This window comes from Sparus aurata, chromosome 12, assembly GCF_900880675.1.
Source record: "Sparus aurata chromosome 12, fSpaAur1.1, whole genome shotgun sequence".
Lineage (NCBI taxonomy): Eukaryota > Metazoa > Chordata > Actinopteri > Spariformes > Sparidae > Sparus > Sparus aurata.
In genome coordinates, this window is record NC_044198.1 from 10,457,884 (window position 1) to 10,474,468 (window position 16,585).

Below are 16,585 nucleotides of genomic sequence, written 5' to 3' on the forward strand. Positions count from 1 at the left end.
TGGCCTCAATGTGAGCAGATTGTAACATGATGTGAAATTACCCTTCCGTCTCTCATGGTTGCCTATACAAGCCTGTGATTATTATTTAAACTGTTTTTATGCTGCTGGACTCTGGATTTATGTGTGACGACTTCGGTTGACTTTCTGCGAGTCCAAAGGATAAGTCTTTATTCACGTTCTCACTTGCCTCGTCTCAGTTCCCCTCTCTGATCCATTAACAAAGACCAGCAGTAGCTGACGTAAGTTTAGAAATAGTGTTTGTAACATTAACTATCAGCTTCCAGCACAACAAAGGTTCTCCTTAAAGTATGAATTTAAGGGAGTCTTACTAAGAACATTGTACCATTTGTAACTAAAGTTCATTTTGAATGGGACATATTTGAGGGAAGTAAGATCCTGCATGTCATCATATTAAGACTACAAATACTCTTTTCTTAGAATGTGGGCCGTGATGATGACGTGACCTATGCAGCAGTGAGAATTCAACCGAAAGCGAAGAGAAGAGAGCAGGAGCCAAATGTTATCTATGCTTCAACCGGATAAACTCTGGAGGCAACTGGAACTGATGCTCTATTATATAAAAATGCTTTGTTCTAGCCAAACTGTTTTCTTATGCAATAAAGATCATGTGTTCATCTATTCGTGAGTGTCTTCCTACCACTGGTATGTTTTGATGGAGGAGCCAGTAAGGACCAGTGCCATAGAGAGAAAGAGTTGCGACACTCTCTGATGTCGCCGCCAAGGCAGTCACGTGTTTCATGTAAGCCCCAATCAGGCCCGGTTCTAGACTGCCTTGATTGGGGGGGGGGGGCAGTAAGAAATGTTAATGGGCCACTAACTGTTACTGTTTTGAGAGCCATAGTGATGATGTTTTTGCTCACCAGTTTGTGATGCCAACCCAAAAGTAAGCATTGCAGATTCGCCATGGTTCCATCGGCAAAGCTCTAACAGGATTTATTTTTCTGGGTTGACGAAGAAAACAAATCTGGCCAACAAATTATTGATGTCAGTCTACTAACAAATTTTCTATTAAAATTTGAAGCTACAATGTAATTAGCATTTAAAATTTTAAAACCACCTCCAACCGCATTTTTCACCGTCAGCCAACAGTGCTCTCTTAGATTTCTCTCTCTTTTTCTCTGCTCCCCACTTGTGTTGCTTGATGCCTCGATTCATTTTTTTTTTTTTTTGCTAGCCTAATCTCAGTCAACTTGCAATCTCCAGCTTCCAACAACCACACAGACACGGTCCACTTGATTCAGTCTCGAAATTCCCAGAAGTCATTGATTCATTTTTTGCAACTTTCGCAAAAAAAAAAACTAATAAAAAAATGGAAGTAGATTTGTATTATTTCAAACCATGCACGCTTTTCAGCATGTGAATAAGAAACTTTGCTACAAAATGATGCAGACTGATGTTTCTGCCCATGTTCAGATTGCCAGTCCATCACAGATCGTGGTAGATTTGAAGGGAGGTTGGGAAATTTGGTGGTGGGGCAACCTGTGAGTTTCATTATAATCTGTGACAAAGCAATTTTGTAAACAGCACGATAAAATAAATAAATAAATCTTGCCAGATTGATTGATGCTATATTATTGTGCACCACTTTCTCGCGGTTTGGAAAGTCGTGGGTGCCTGCCTGGGTTCCCTGTTTCTCCATGTTTGATGCCAGCACCCTCAGATTAGCCGCTGTCGGAGGCTCTGGCCCCAGGAAGTAAACAGGATCCAGCTGCGCTAACCTGAGTTTACGGGTAATGGAGTCCCCTCTCACTAATGTGTGTTGTTTAATCCTGTCGGCGGGAGTGGGGGAGGCTCGCGGGCTAACATGACTAACAGCAGGGATAGAAATGGTTGAAAGTTGAAACCCGCTTCACAACCGGTACGTAGCCTGCTATTGTGAGGCTTCCCATGCAGCGGAGAGGGACAGAGACAAACTCCACAGCAGCTGTCGACAGGGCCGTAACCAGGGTTATGAAACTAGTGAGGTAAAAACCATGCGAGCGCGCAAAGCGGTTTCAGAACAGCGGGGTGTCAGAATGGAGGTGTTTCGGAATGGAGAGCTGTCCCCCTCCTTCTCGTTACATTACACTAGCTAACGTTAGCTAGTGAGATGGGATGACGATGAGATGAGATAAACTTTATTGTCCCCCGAGTTGAAATTTGTCTTGGGCAAGTACATGCAGCTGCTGCAAAATAGTGTTTTCTTTTTGTTTCAACAAAACTATTAGTGGGGCTGTTAAGATCTAAAAATATGGACAATCTTGCTTTTTGTAAAATAAGCATGAAGCTTTCAAGGTTTGTTCTTGATGAGCTAAGCTTTAATATAAGATGTGGAGGCATTCTCAGTTTGACCTGAGGTCAGCTAGAGGTCATTGACTCCTGTAATATGTCATTTTCATGCACAAAATTGTAAATGTGTGTATCTTAGGATCTAAATGTGATAGAATTGTAAACCAAATATGTATTTCCAAGCTTATGGGCATGAGGAACTCATGTATGCCATTGATAGCACTCTAAGAGGTCAACATCATTAAGTGCAGTGAAGGTTACTAGGAATGTGAGTGGCTTAAGGCGAGACACTATGGGTGAATAGGGTAAAAAAAAAAAAAAAAAAGATATTGCCATGAAACTTTCTCAGTTGATTATTCATGTTAAGCTAAGCAAAAATGTATAGCAAGTTTTTTGTATTTTAATGTTTAAATATGCAAATGAGGCCTTATCTCATTAAAAATGCACCAATTTGCATACATTTTAAAAAACAAAATCAGATCGTGTGATAAAGTCAGGCTCAAAATATTTTTTTCATTTTGCTGTCATATCAGATTGGAAAATAATTATAGAGGGGTTTATGGAGATCTACTTCTGTTATCCTGTAAATCAGAATATACTGTCAAGAGCCAGAGTTTTTAGAAATAATTGTTTTCTGTGATAAAATTGGGGTTTTCGTGTAAATGAGAGGCAAAACCACGTGGAAATAAGCTAAGAAGCTTGGAAATACATATTTGTGCATGAAAATGACATATTACAGGGGTCAATGACCTCTAGCTGAACTCAGAGGTCAATGACCTCTAGCTGAACTCAGAGGTCAAACTGAGAATGCCTCCACATCTTAAATTAAAGCTTAGCTCATCAAGAACAAACCCTGAAAGTTTCATACTTTTTTCACAAAAAGCAAGATTATTGAGCTTAACAGTTCCACTATATTATCATGACAGATGCGCGAACTGGCGAGTATGTTCGTTCTTTACCTCTTATTTAGGTCTCATCACACGCAGAGAATCTCTTCTTCTTCACCCCAAAACCAAAACATGTCCAGTCAGTGCCGGTACACATGATGCGCTGTGGCATGACGTGTAAGGCTAAAGGTTCCAAGACCTCATACGCAGAAACACAACTCCTTTTTTTATTTTTATTTTTATTTTTATTTTTTAGAAACACAACTCCTGATTGTCGGTTGTAATGGTTAATATAATTTGTGATCTTTCTATGATTTAGATTTTACGGAAGAGGATTAGGGCCACACGTGAATTTTTTTTTGTAGTTCTGACTTTAAAGTCAGAATTCTGAGATTAAAGTCAGAATTCTGAGAAAAAAGTCAGAATTCTGAGATTAAAGTCAGAATTCTGAGATTAAAGTCAGAATTCTGAGAAAAAAGTCAGAATTCTGAGATTAAAGTCAGAATTCTGAGATTAAAGTCAGAATTCTGAGAAAAAAGTCAGAATTCTGAGAAAAAAGTCAGAATTCTGAGATTAAAGTCAGAATTCTGAGATTAAAGTCAGAATTCTGAGAAAAAAGTCAGAATTCTGAGATTAAAGTCAGAATTCTGAGAAAAAAGTCAGAATGAAGTGAGAATTATGGGTAAACTATCTGTAAGGAAGCAACTTCAGTGAGAGAGTGACATGAGAGTTATATGAAGGAGGGAAGACACAAAAAACCTGATTATGTCGGAGTTATTGGAGTTTCTGCGTGTTCGAGGGGTCCCAGAGGAAGCCATTGCAGTAATGGAAGAGCAAAAGGTGAGTGCAAAAGAAATACACGTTGGTTTGGTGCCTTGCGTTTGTAAAAACAAAGAAAGGCTACGGATATGAAGGATGCTAAATCCAGACAGCGGTTATAACAAACGTCAGTAGCGTTTGCTAACGTTAGCGTTTGCTACAAAGCTATAGCGTTTGCTAACGTTAGCGTTTGCTACAAAGCTATAGCGTTGGCTACAAAGCTATAGCTAGTTGCAAACATGCAATGTGCACTTTGAAGAAATTGATTGTCTTTTCTTTTTTGCTTAGCGTTAGCATTTGCTAACGCTACTTAGCGTTTGCTAACGCTACTGGCAAATAAGAAAGACAATCATTTCATTAGCTTATTAGCTATTATTTGGGCGGTATCAGGGTATTGCGGTAGACCAGGGTATTTATTAATTCCGTAGGTATGACTTTTAGTACCGTTAAAATTACAGAGGCTCCGCTCTCTATTTAACTGACTGGGAGACGCTGTATTGAGGCGATGTGTAACTTAGTACACAGCAAGCGCCAGCAAAGGTCAGAGTTGGTCCGAGCTGCCACACGGTCAGAAACACAGCCTCTGATTGGTCGACAGACTCGACCCAAGGCATCATGGGATTGCTAATAGACGGCTAACAACAACAACAACAACAACAACGATTGTTTTCAATCCGGACACTGCAGTTCAAGGCTGGATTACAAAGCTTCTGAAAGGAAAGGAATACGATCACTATAGCCTACTTTATTTCTCCTGTAAAGGTGAGGTGCTTATCATTTCAGAGTCCAGAATAGAGCTACTGTGCAAAGTATTTATATCGTGGTGTAACTCACTGTAAAGCAGAAACGTAAAGTTATTGACCGTTGATCAGCATGGGATTGAAATCACAGATACACTCTGAGTTACCAGTCTTCCTCTGGCAGCATGATTGTCAGGCATTCTCTCCGGTTTCCCCAGTTAAAGTTACTTTGTGTGAACTCAATGTTCTGGTAGAGAAGCATCGATCACATTGATGAGGCTAGAAGATTAAACTACATTCATCCCCAAGGGTAAATTAGCATGTTGCAGCAGAAAAATAGTAGGATTCAGCAAAGGCAAAAGTATATAAACACCAGTAGAACATGAATGAAGCAATAAAAGGAGTGTGGAAATTAACAGGAGACATTACATGATTTCATGTTTACCTAAATACATGCACAGGCATTTCACTCCTTAGAATCAATCAGCTTGTCAATTTGTTGTTTGACCCATAAACAGAACAGGGTGGATGAAAGTTATATTTTAAATGATTTAGCCATTTAGTGCCATTGACCCACATTCTCTCAGGTGTGGCAGGTAATTAACACAGAGGCTCTGCCTACTTTGAAAGGGTTTAGAATGGAGTAAAATAGATAATATCAGTTATGATTTGCAGGCAACATCCATTTACTCATAAACATGTGAGTGAGTGTGAAGTCTCACAGTGAGAGGGTTTAACACTCACAATCTTTTTTTTTTCTTTTTTTTTTCATCAGGAGAGGGTGGTCCAATTATTGAAAAGCTATGCAGAATCATGCAAATAAAAAGCGTGATTTTGGACACCGTTTATTAATGATTAATGATTGGGTTGAGTTGTACTGACCCCTACATACAAAGCTTTCCTACAAATCTAGTTCCGCATTTCCCTACTGAAACTAGTACTGACTTAAGGGGCTTAATCTTAACATTATTCATGCAATGTGCACTTTGAAGAAACTGATTGTCTTTTCTTTCTTTTTCTGTGCAGATTGACAGCGACGTCATCGTGCTGATGGATGATGCAACTCTGGCAAATTACATCCCTTCCTACGGAGACCGGATTGCCCTCTTCAATTTCTGCGAAAGTGCCCTCTAAAAATGATGAAATAGATAACATCAGTTTTGCTGCTTACAACAATGCCTGCAATGCCAGATTTGGACAATTTAATCAAACTCTACTTCAGAATTTCTTTCAGTAACAAAGAAATACTTGCAATTTTAGCACATAACAATCAGGTAGTAATAAGTGTCCGTACTTTGAAGAGAATTTGTAGAAGACTTGGTCTATTCAGAAGGAAGAACCAGTCCGACATGGGCGAAGTGCTGGCTTTTGTCCAGCATGAGATCATGACAAATGGACAGATGCAGGGTTACCGTTGGCTACACCTTCGTGCAGTTCAACGGGGATTTGTTGTGTCACAAGATACCATAAGACGCATCATCAAATTGGTAGATCCACAAGGTGTGGAGTTAAGACGAGCACGACGCCTGAGAAGACGTCAGTACAGCTGCAGAGGGCCAAATGCGCTTTGGCACATGGACGGCTATGATAAGTTAAAGCCCTACGGCATTGCCATCAATGGCTGTATAGACGGTTTTAGCCGCTATGTGTTATGGATGGAGGCCTATACCACAAACAGCGATCCTAAAGTAGTCGCAAGCTATTTTATCAAAACAGTTTCAGGCATAGGTGGATGTCCAGAAAGGATTCGTGCAGACAGGGGCACAGAAAATGGTTGTGTAGAACAAATGCAGATGTTTCTGCGAAGAAACCACCCAGACAGTTTTGCAAGTGAGAGAAGTTTCCTTTATGGAAGAAGCACAGCAAACCAGCGCATTGAGGGATGGTGGAGTATCTTCCGGAAACAGAGTGCGCAGTTCTGGATGAACTTGTTTGAAACCTTCCAGGATGATGGGCACTTCACAGGAGACTTTTTGGACAAAAGTCTTATCCAGTTCTGTTTCCTTAATCTTGTTCAGGTAAAAATCTTTCCTCGCCTTCTGAAATGAGTTGGTAATAAAAGTAGTGTAAGTAATAGGGAAAACGTCCCTAGTAAGCCCACCAAATCCACTTCATAGACATTTATAATATATACTGCCCCAATTTAAGTGAAAAATGTTAGTTCAAATGAAAGTCTAATCTCTCATTTGAAGTGTCAATAATTCATATGTACCAGTGTCTAACATTTTTATTGTTTAATTGGTCAAAATATGTCAAAAGTCTGGCATGGGCTTAATGGTACCTAACATACCCTTTAAGGCCACAGGTGTTCTGAATAAGCCCACTTCATGATTTGTTGATAAATAAATATATATATATATTTAAAAAAATCTTTAAAAAAACAATACAAACTTTTCTATTAAAATCTGTAATGTCTTCGCTGTCAATAGCTATTTTCATTTTGTCTCCGCTCCTATCCTACAGCCTGTAAATGGCAATTGAAATAGCCGTGACCAGAGGTTTTGCTGTGTTGTGAACACAGAAAAAGCTAAATTACAATTGAAATATAAATTAAAGCTATTCTCAAATGTTGATAAAATTTTCCCATCTACTCCATCCATCCAACTTTTTGCCAGAAATGAGAGATTTTGCATTGTTCCCTCCCTGTACAGTCATGTTTCTATAATTTGTGGGCATGAAATTTAGTTCTTTTGTGTTTTAGTCATCTCAAATTAAAACTAATCTGAAAAGTAAAGATTTAAAAAATATTGCTAATGTTAGGATAGAATATAGGCCTATCCAGAATTAATTGACCAATGCAATATCACTTATATTTAAATATGGTATTAATTATCTGAATTGTGGAGCTGAATCATCAGCTGAGGTCAAAATTATGGAGGAAAATGGTTCGAAGGTGAAAAAGGAGAAAATCCCCATTGAAACACAGTCAAGTGGGCTCAATGGGAACATCATTGAATGTATGGTTAAGAGTCAGAATATTTTATTCTACGCAAATGACATTAAATTTTTTAATCTATAGATGGTATACTAATATAACATGAAGAGTCTAAATTGATCATGCAGAGAAGTAATTAACTATAGTCATTTACATCCACCCCAGACAGAGGGATATTGTTTTGCTTACGTCACCTTTAAGCCCACCTGGTAAAAATGTTAATTAAAAATAAATAAATATTAACATACACATGTATTGTCTATTTAACAGTAAAATAATATAAACTGGATACAAAAATGTAAACTATACCTGCTTATCATGCTTTATGTCACTGTAATGAGCCATACTATACAGCTACTGTCTTGATGAAGTGTGTGGTCTGCTTGCTTGCATGCCAAAACCTATATTTTTAATATCAAAAGAAATATTATTTCTAATTCAAGTAACTAACATAACATATGTCTTGTCATGTCTATGTCATGTAATTTGTATTCTTTCATTACTTAAACTACAATAAATATATTATTGTTGTCCAACTGATGGCAAGACAAGGTGATCCCCCCCTTGAAACCAGTCTGATGCAGTTTGGATGCTCCTGCTATAGGCCTTTTCTATGCCAAGCCACAAAAGTTGCTGTAGGTTGTGTTGAAAATGCAGAATCACAGCGCACTGCCTGTAAAGTATTAGGCAACATTTTGTGTGCACGTGCTGTTTGGTGGAAGTGCTATTGTGTTATTGCTGCTTAGTTTTACATTGATTATTGTTGACGTATTGTGCTTTTTCTGTTCACTATTGACTTATTTGATGTGGGCATACAATGATAACGCAGTAACCTAGTCCTCAATTTAGACAGGCAGCATTTACGTAGTACAGGACCTATTTCACAAGTTTGTACTCTGTATTTACTGTACTTCTTTTTATGCAGGATGAACTTGACGAGGTTGTTCACACATGGAATTCACACAAAATCAGACCAAGATCAAGTGATGACACGTCGTCGGGTCGGCCAGTTGTGATGTACTCATTCCCAGAGTTGCACAGTGCTGAGGATAGACTTAAACCTGTTGCCATGGAGGAGGTCACTTTGTGTGAGGACGAGTGTACTCCCAAAGGCCAGTTTCCTTGCGATGAAACTGTGTTTGAACTGTGTTGTCTACTGATGGAGGAGAATGGATGGGATGCTCCAGCAGATCCACTTGCTGCAGCTGATCTTTACATCATGTTAAGAGAGGAAATACAGCAAAATATTTGATCAATGGTACAAATCCAATTTTTACTAAATACAAATGAAAACATAGTTTACCCCAGTCACATAATGCGATAGAAGTTGCCTTTTCTTGTAAGTACTCTATGGAAGTGTTGCTGTGCTGTAGCTTATGTAAGAATGTAAAGACAACTGTTCCAGATTAATGCATTTTGGGTGCAAACAAACAAAATGCCAACTCTTTTTATTTGGTCATGTTTCACGGTTCTGTGTAATTGAGTATGCTGCCTGTGATGCCATCTACACTGAAAGCTTAAAACGCCTCCGGCTAGTCAGCCAGGGCAAAGCCATGATGAAGAGCACCTTCTTCCAATGCATTGTCCATGTTACCAACGATCTGACTGCAGTGTATGCTCAGTCATCCATTCATTTTCACAGTTGAAGTTGGAACTTCTGCAGTATTATTTCAGTTAGATTGTTATTAAGCACTAGGCTTACTTTACATATTTTACATCACCCATTTTTATTCCAACAAATGTATGTACATTAAAAACGAATTAAAAAAACTGCAGCATTTGAAGCAAAAAAATGATTAGATGAAGCTAAATATTGTGTTATGATTGTATCATGAGGAAAAAGTCAGTGCGGTCCTTCTAAAAGGCCTTTATTGTCCAGACTTTTCAAAAGCTTTTTATATTTTGTTTAAGACCTTGACTCGAGTAATTTGAAGTGTTTTTTCATGTTTTCAGTAAACCTTCATGACAAATAAAATTTAAGTGTACTTAATCAAAATGATGCAACACTTTGCATGTGCAATGTGCACAGGTAAATGACAATGCAGTACTGCAAAACTCCAAATACCGTAGCGGGGTATGAGATGTAAACAAGTGGCAGTATAAAATACAGTAAAGAGGAAACTTTTCTGTTGTCTATATACAGTAATTCATTTGTTGCCATATATGTGCATATATTTTTCAGCATAATTTGACTAACTCCCTGCTAACTGTGTTTTCTGTAGTCACCTTTATTCCTAGTCATTCTAGATAATAACAACTTACCAAACTTGTGTTTTATGTGGTAGATTTTTAAAATATCTGGATCTGTTTTTCTTTAAGGTATTGGCCCTCCTCTTTTCTTCCCACTCTCCACTTCTCATCACCTTTCCTTTCAACCTACACGTCTTGGATCACAAAAGACATCCAGAAAGTGAGGACCAGTTACTCAGACTTGATCCTCTGGGACCTAAGGGCCATGGCGAAGATAGTTGGGGTGGCCTGAACTGTATGTGCTTCCCTTGTCCCAACCAAACAATTCAGCATTTCTGTTAGCTGGTTGTATTTTTTCAACAGTGGGATACTTCCAAGGACATCAAGACATCTAAGGACATTAAGGACATCAACACCAGTAACTCTAAATCTTCAGACAGAAGTGTAATCTATAGTTTGCTTATTAGTGTGATTATTCACGAGTATTAAAAAACACAGAAATCTGTTGTACTTCCAGCCAAGCTAATAATGAAAAGTGGAGATAAAGTTTGAAAGAAAAAAACTGCACCTCAAGACCCCTAGCTACTTTTATCAGTAAAATGTTTTATTTTCTTGTAAGAGTCTGCTGCTGCTGCAAAAAGGGGAGAAATGAATGTATTATTACTATAATTATAAGTACTATATATATATGGTTATACGTTTTATTTCTCAAAAATGTATTGATAAAAAAATCTAGGCCTTGATATTCCATGTATTCATGAGAAATGTTTGACCCTCAGCAACATAATTTTCATGTTGTATTTCATGTTTTCTTTCAAAAACAAGTTTTTATGTTACTTTTTCAGGTGTCATTAACACCATTATATGCTTTTCCTAGGTAAATCCCTAGCTCTGTTTAATGGTGGATAGTTTGCACTTGGTACTGGTGTTTACTGCCCCATTAAATGAGTCCATTGTTATTGGTAATTTCAGAGCCCTATTCTCAGAATGTCAATGCAAAGCACTGTGCTTTTCATTTGTGTAAATTGTGAAATGACTATAAAATGCTTCATAACATTCTCGAATAACTGTGTTTTAAAACTTACTTTTTGCACATTTGGATAGGGAGCTTGATCAACATTAATTCAACATTCAACTGAAGACCTGAATACAAATGTGGTGAAAGAAGTAACATTTTATTTATATAAAAAGTTTATATAAAAAACATTTTCTTGGTAATAACAATAATAACATGGTGAAATCTCATATCCAGATAGGCTGTTCTGTCAAGAGCATATAACCAGAATGGCTTGATTTTTTTAAACTAACATTTCAATGTTGAAAGTAACATTTAACATTTTACTGTTAAAGAGCCTTTACAAGAGATGAGCTAAAGGTGGTCCCTGCATGAAAAATTCTACATAATGCATACAGTACATGAAGAATACAATTTCATTTTGATGATGAAAAGTAAAATATGTTTAGCCTTTGATAGTCTCAGTGTCTTTATCATAACATACCTTCTACATCAGTGTCCAAATGTAAAACACTTAACAGGCAACATTTGCAATTCAACAAGGGTCTGTGGTATAACAAATACCTCAAGAGTCATCCATAAACATAGTGTAGAATTAGGCAAGTGTAAATGCTTAAGAAGTCATGCATACAGCTATACTAAAGCTATACTCCACACTTGCTTATCAAGGCTTAACAAGGAAATACTTTCTGGTGTTGAATAAAGATTAACATGACACCTGAGAACATGAGAATTTGCCACAAGGATGACTGAACAATTACAGCCCTTTAGCATTGCTATTATCAAATTGGTTGATCCACAAGGTGCGTAACATAAGAACTCAAAAGTCAGTAAAAAGTGTCAAGAATGAAAAGAGATTACATCAGTTTTGCTGCTCACAACAATGCCTGCAAAACCAGATTAGGACAACTTAATCTATTTTAGACATTCTGTAGAAATACATGTCATTTTAGCACATAACATGTGCACCAACATTAAAGAGAATTTGACCTGACCTGGAAGACCTGGTCTGTTCAGAAGGCAGAACTAGTCTGCCATGAACAAAGTGCTCACTCAGCATGAGATCACAACCAAGGTTGTTGTGATCTCATGGTGTCACAAGATACTGTAAGATGCATTATCAAACTGTGTGATTAACAAGATGTGGTATTAAGGACAATATGACACCTGAGAAAACATCAAAATAGCTTTAGTATTTAGTAAAAGCTACACTTCAGACTTGCTTTCACTAACTAGGAAGTGGTATTTCCTTAATCATCAAAAGTATCCAAACTTTTAAGACCTGAATTCAATGAAACCCTGCAATGGAATATAAAGCTACATTAAGTGTGAGTAAAGCAAAAAGTTACGGGTACAACTGGGCAGATTACATGGCAAGTAACTGCCAGCTTTTAGATTATGCCAATAACCTACTTAGTTCAGACTTTAGTAGAAAAAATGGATGAACTAGTCTGACTTGAACAAAGCCCCTGCTTTTGTCCAACATAACATTCCAGTCAATGGAGAGGTATGGGTTGGCTACACTTTCATGCAATTTAATGGTGGTTTACACAAATATTTCACCTGAGTAGTATATAATTTTGCAACTTACAAAAAAGCAAAAAGGAGAAAAATACAGTTTCATTACATTGTAGCTGTCTGAACACAGCAGTGATGAAGCATGCCACTGTTGTTGCTGCTGTTGGAATCTAAGCCCTCAACCTTCTTAGCTGCATGAAAAGGCCTTTTTAATTCCTAACAGTGAATTGTTGTAGTAATGGTTGTGGGAGTCTAAACAATGTCCATTACCCAGACATTGCTTTCAAGAACTGCATTAAATTCTGAACGGAAATCCGGGAAGTTCTCAAAGCTGTCAGCTAGCTGCAGAATCTTCCCACACGTGTGCCCAATCGGTCTTCTTGTGAACTCTGTCATCTCTTCAAATTCCACGTAGATGCTGTCTGTAACAACAAGATCAGATCCGGTGCAGAACCGCAGAAATTTCTGAAGTTTACTTTCATCAAGCTCTCTGATAAATCTTTTCAGATGATTTCCCACTTCCTTTTGTTTTGGAGTCAAATCAAGGGCAAATTTCAGCAGTTTACAGACCTTTTTTGTTGTTGGTTGCAGGTCAGAGAACAACTTGGTCAGTGCCTCTGGACTGAGGGAGAGATGATTATTGGTGATCTCCCTCCAGCAGTCAATCACAAACTTCGGTGTTTGGACGAGTTCTTTGTGCGCTATTTCATCAAGTATTGTAGGAAGAGTCTCAGCAGTGATTCTCCTTCTACAGCCATAGCTGTCGAGAACTTCCACAAGATCATCAGAGTCAACTGTAGCGAAATCACTCATCGCTTGCATCAAAACCTCACGTTCCTGGCTGCTCACAAACTGCAGAAAATGTGTTTTAAGATCACTGTACACATTGTCAAAAAGCATCTGTTCAAGGAAGGGGAGTGCAAGTTTGTTTGGCAAATACTGACAATCTTGGTAACCCTTCAGAAGGATTCTGCCAATTGCCTTCCATGTTGCAGCAGGAAAATCATGGCGAAGGAAGGGTACTTTAACTGTTGTACCGAGTGTGCATCGCTCATAGAATTCATGCCAGAAGCAGCTGAGAACATCTCTTAGTACCCCAGATCCGCTGCCTGCTTCTTCTTTGTTGTCTGGAAGTATTCGTCTCACATTCAGTGCTTTATTCAAAATCTCTGCATCAGAGAAAGCAGTAATCATGTCATGGAAAGTGTTAGCATGATGTAGAGTGACGGTTATCACATCATCAGGATGAGCTGGACTTGTGGGCATAGGAAAACCCTCATAGATCAATGTGTCCTCCTGATCTTCTTCAACGCCGAGATGGGGACCAAAGGTAACTTCAGAGATTACAGACATTTCTAATGCAGGCTGGACTCCATCAAAATCAACCATGACATCTCCCAGTTGTAGTTCTACTGTAGTGATTTCACTGCCACCGCTTGCCGAGACAAGGATCACTTCAGATGTCTCACTAGTGTCATCGTCATGTTCTTTTGGCTTGGTTGCAACGTAAAAGCGTAACATTGTCAGCCGCGCAGTCTCATACATCGTGCCAATGGAAAGGCAATTCTCATCAGTAAGGCAGTTCTGTTTGAAGTCCCACACCTCAAACTCAAAATCTGATTCAGATCCTTTAGGAGAGATTCCATCAGGAAAGAAAAGTTTCTTTCCTTCTTCAAGGATGTCTTTAAATCCAGCATTACTTGCCAATTGAACTTTTCTGGTCCCACCTCCTTGCTTTGCCCTCACCTGTTTGGCGATGTTACCATCACTGTGTATCCATCCTATCTCTACATTTCGTGTTGTTTTTAGCTTCTTATTCTGTGTTGTTCTTGTGTCCGCATGTGATGCGTTTTCCTTCGTGATTTCCTTTCTGACTTTCATCTTCTCACGAAGTTTTTCTAAAAGCCCTTGTTTTCGCTTTGGGAGGGACTTTTTACTTTTGCAGAAATTGAAGAGGGCAATCCGGTCTCCGTAGGAAGGGATGTAATTTGCCAGAGTTGCATCATCCATCAGCACGATGACGTCGCTGTCAATCTGCACAGAAAAAGAAAGAAAAGACAATCAGTTTCTTCAAAGTGCACATTGCATGAATAATGTTAAGATTAAGCCCCTTAAGTCAGTACTAGTTTCAGTAGGGAAATGCGGAACTAGATTTGTAGGAAAGCTTTGTATGTAGGGGTCAGTACAACTCAACCCAATCATTAATCATTAATAAACGGTGTCCAAAATCACGCTTTTTATTTGCATGATTCTGCATAGCTTTTCAATAATTGGACCACCCTCTCCTGATGAAAAAAAAAAGAAAAAAAAAAGATTGTGAGTGTTAAACCCTCTCACTGTGAGACTTCACACTCACTCACATGTTTATGAGTAAATGGATGTTGCCTGCAAATCATAACTGATATTATCTATTTTACTCCATTCTAAACCCTTTCAAAGTAGGCAGAGCCTCTGTGTTAATTACCTGCCACACCTGAGAGAATGTGGGTCAATGGCACTAAATGGCTAAATCATTTAAAATATAACTTTCATCCACCCTGTTCTGTTTATGGGTCAAACAACAAATTGACAAGCTGATTGATTCTAAGGAGTGAAATGCCTGTGCATGTATTTAGGTAAACATGAAATCATGTAATGTCTCCTGTTAATTTCCACACTCCTTTTATTGCTTCATTCATGTTCTACTGGTGTTTATATACTTTTGCCTTTGCTGAATCCTACTATTTTTCTGCTGCAACATGCTAATTTACCCTTGGGGATGAATGTAGTTTAATCTTCTAGCCTCATCAATGTGATCGATGCTTCTCTACCAGAACATTGAGTTCACACAAAGTAACTTTAACTGGGGAAACCGGAGAGAATGCCTGACAATCATGCTACCAGAGGAAGACTGGTAACTCAGAGTGTATCTGTGATTTCAATCCCATGCTGATCAACGGTCAATAACTTTACGTTTCTGCTTTACAGTGAGTTACACCACGATATAAATACTTTGCACAGTAGCTCTATTCTGGACTCTGAAATGATAAGCACCTCACCTTTACAGGAGAAATAAAGTAGGCTATAGTGATCGTATTCCTTTCCTTTCAGAAGCTTTGTAATCCAGCCTTGAACTGCAGTGTCCGGATTGAAAACAATCGTTGTTGTTGTTGTTGTTAGCCGTCTATTAGCAATCCCATGATGCCTTGGGTCGAGTCTGTCGACCAATCAGAGGCTGTGTTTCTGACCGTGTGGCAGCTCGGACCAACTCTGACCTTTGCTGGCGCTTGCTGTGTACTAAGTTACACATCGCCTCAATACAGCGTCTCCCAGTCAGTTAAATAGAGAGCGGAGCCTCTGTAATTTTAACGGTACTAAAAGTCATACCTACGGAATTAATAAATACCCTGGTCTACCGCAATACCCTGATACCGCCCAAATAATAGCTAATAAGCTAATGAAATGATTGTCTTTCTTATTTGCCAGTAGCGTTAGCAAACGCTAAGTAGCGTTAGCAAATGCTAACGCTAAGCAAAAAAGAAAAGACAATCAATTTCTTCAAAGTGCACATTGCATGTTTGCAACTAGCTATAGCTTTGTAGCCAACGCTATAGCTTTGTAGCAAACGCTAACGTTAGCAAACGCTATAGCTTTGTAGCAAACGCTAACGTTAGCAAACGCTACTGACGTTTGTTATAACCGCTGTCTGGATTTAGCATCCTTCATATCCGTAGCCTTTCTTTGTTTTTACAAACGCAAGGCACCAAACCAACGTGTATTTCTTTTGCACTCACCTTTTGCTCTTCCATTACTGCAATGGCTTCCTCTGGGACCCCTCGAACACGCAGAAACTCCAATAACTCCGACATAATCAGGTTTTTTGTGTCTTCCCTCCTTCATATAACTCTCATGTCACTCTCTCACTGAAGTTGCTTCCTTACAGATAGTTTACCCATAATTCTCACTTCATTCTGACTTTTTTCTCAGAATTCTGACTTTAATCTCAGAATTCTGACTTTTTTCTCAGAATTCTGACTTTAATCTCAGAATTCTGACTTTAATCTCAGAATTCTGACTTTTTTCTCAGAATTCTGACTTTTTTCTCAGAATTCTGACTTTAATCTCAGAATTCTGACTTTAATCTCAGAATTCTGACTTTTTTCTCAGAATTCTGACTTTAATCTCAGAATTCTGACTTTAATCTCAGAATTCT

The 16,585-nt window shown here is 38.4% G+C and overlaps 1 protein-coding gene across 9 annotated transcripts; it reads right to left on the reverse strand.

Annotated features, from left to right (window-relative positions):
- Window positions 1–6,369: 6,369 nt before the first annotated feature.
- On the reverse strand, window positions 6,370–16,360 carry LOC115592252 (uncharacterized). Of its 9 annotated transcripts, none has more exons than XM_030434821.1 (4): window positions 15,432–15,913; window positions 12,664–14,427; window positions 8,582–8,875; window positions 6,370–6,774 (listed from the first exon to the last, which is right to left on the reverse strand). In XM_030434821.1, the coding sequence occupies exons 2-3, from the start codon at window positions 14,401–14,403 to the stop codon at window positions 8,750–8,752; spliced, it is 1,866 nt and encodes a 621-aa protein (XP_030290681.1). In that variant the 5' UTR covers window positions 14,404–14,427; window positions 15,432–15,913; the 3' UTR covers window positions 6,370–6,774; window positions 8,582–8,749. The 9 variants fall into 9 exon arrangements, with proteins under 9 accessions (XP_030290681.1, XP_030290682.1, XP_030290679.1 ...); XM_030434822.1 differs by lacking the exon at window positions 15,432–15,913 and adding an exon at window positions 16,167–16,360 and having other exon boundaries at window positions 6,377–6,774; window positions 12,964–14,427; XM_030434819.1 differs by lacking the exon at window positions 15,432–15,913 and adding an exon at window positions 16,167–16,360 and having other exon boundaries at window positions 6,378–6,774.
- Window positions 16,361–16,585: the final 225 nt, after the last annotated feature.

What these genes read in the sequence shown, in the direction of transcription:
- LOC115592252 (XM_030434819.1), bottom strand. Translation starts at nt 16,241, where the DNA reads ATGTCGGAGTTATTGGAGTTTCTGCGTGTTCGAGGGGTCCCAGAGGAA. An exon ending in CAGTAATGGAAGAGCAAAAG is followed by an intron (nt 14,428 to 16,166) that starts GTGAGTGCAAAA and finishes TTTTCTGTGCAG; the next exon opens with ATTGACAGCGACGTCATCGT. An exon ending in TTCTTGAAAGCAATGTCTGG is followed by an intron (nt 8,876 to 12,663) that starts GTAATGGACATT and finishes TGTAAAGATCAG; the next exon opens with CTGCAGCAAGTGGATCTGCT.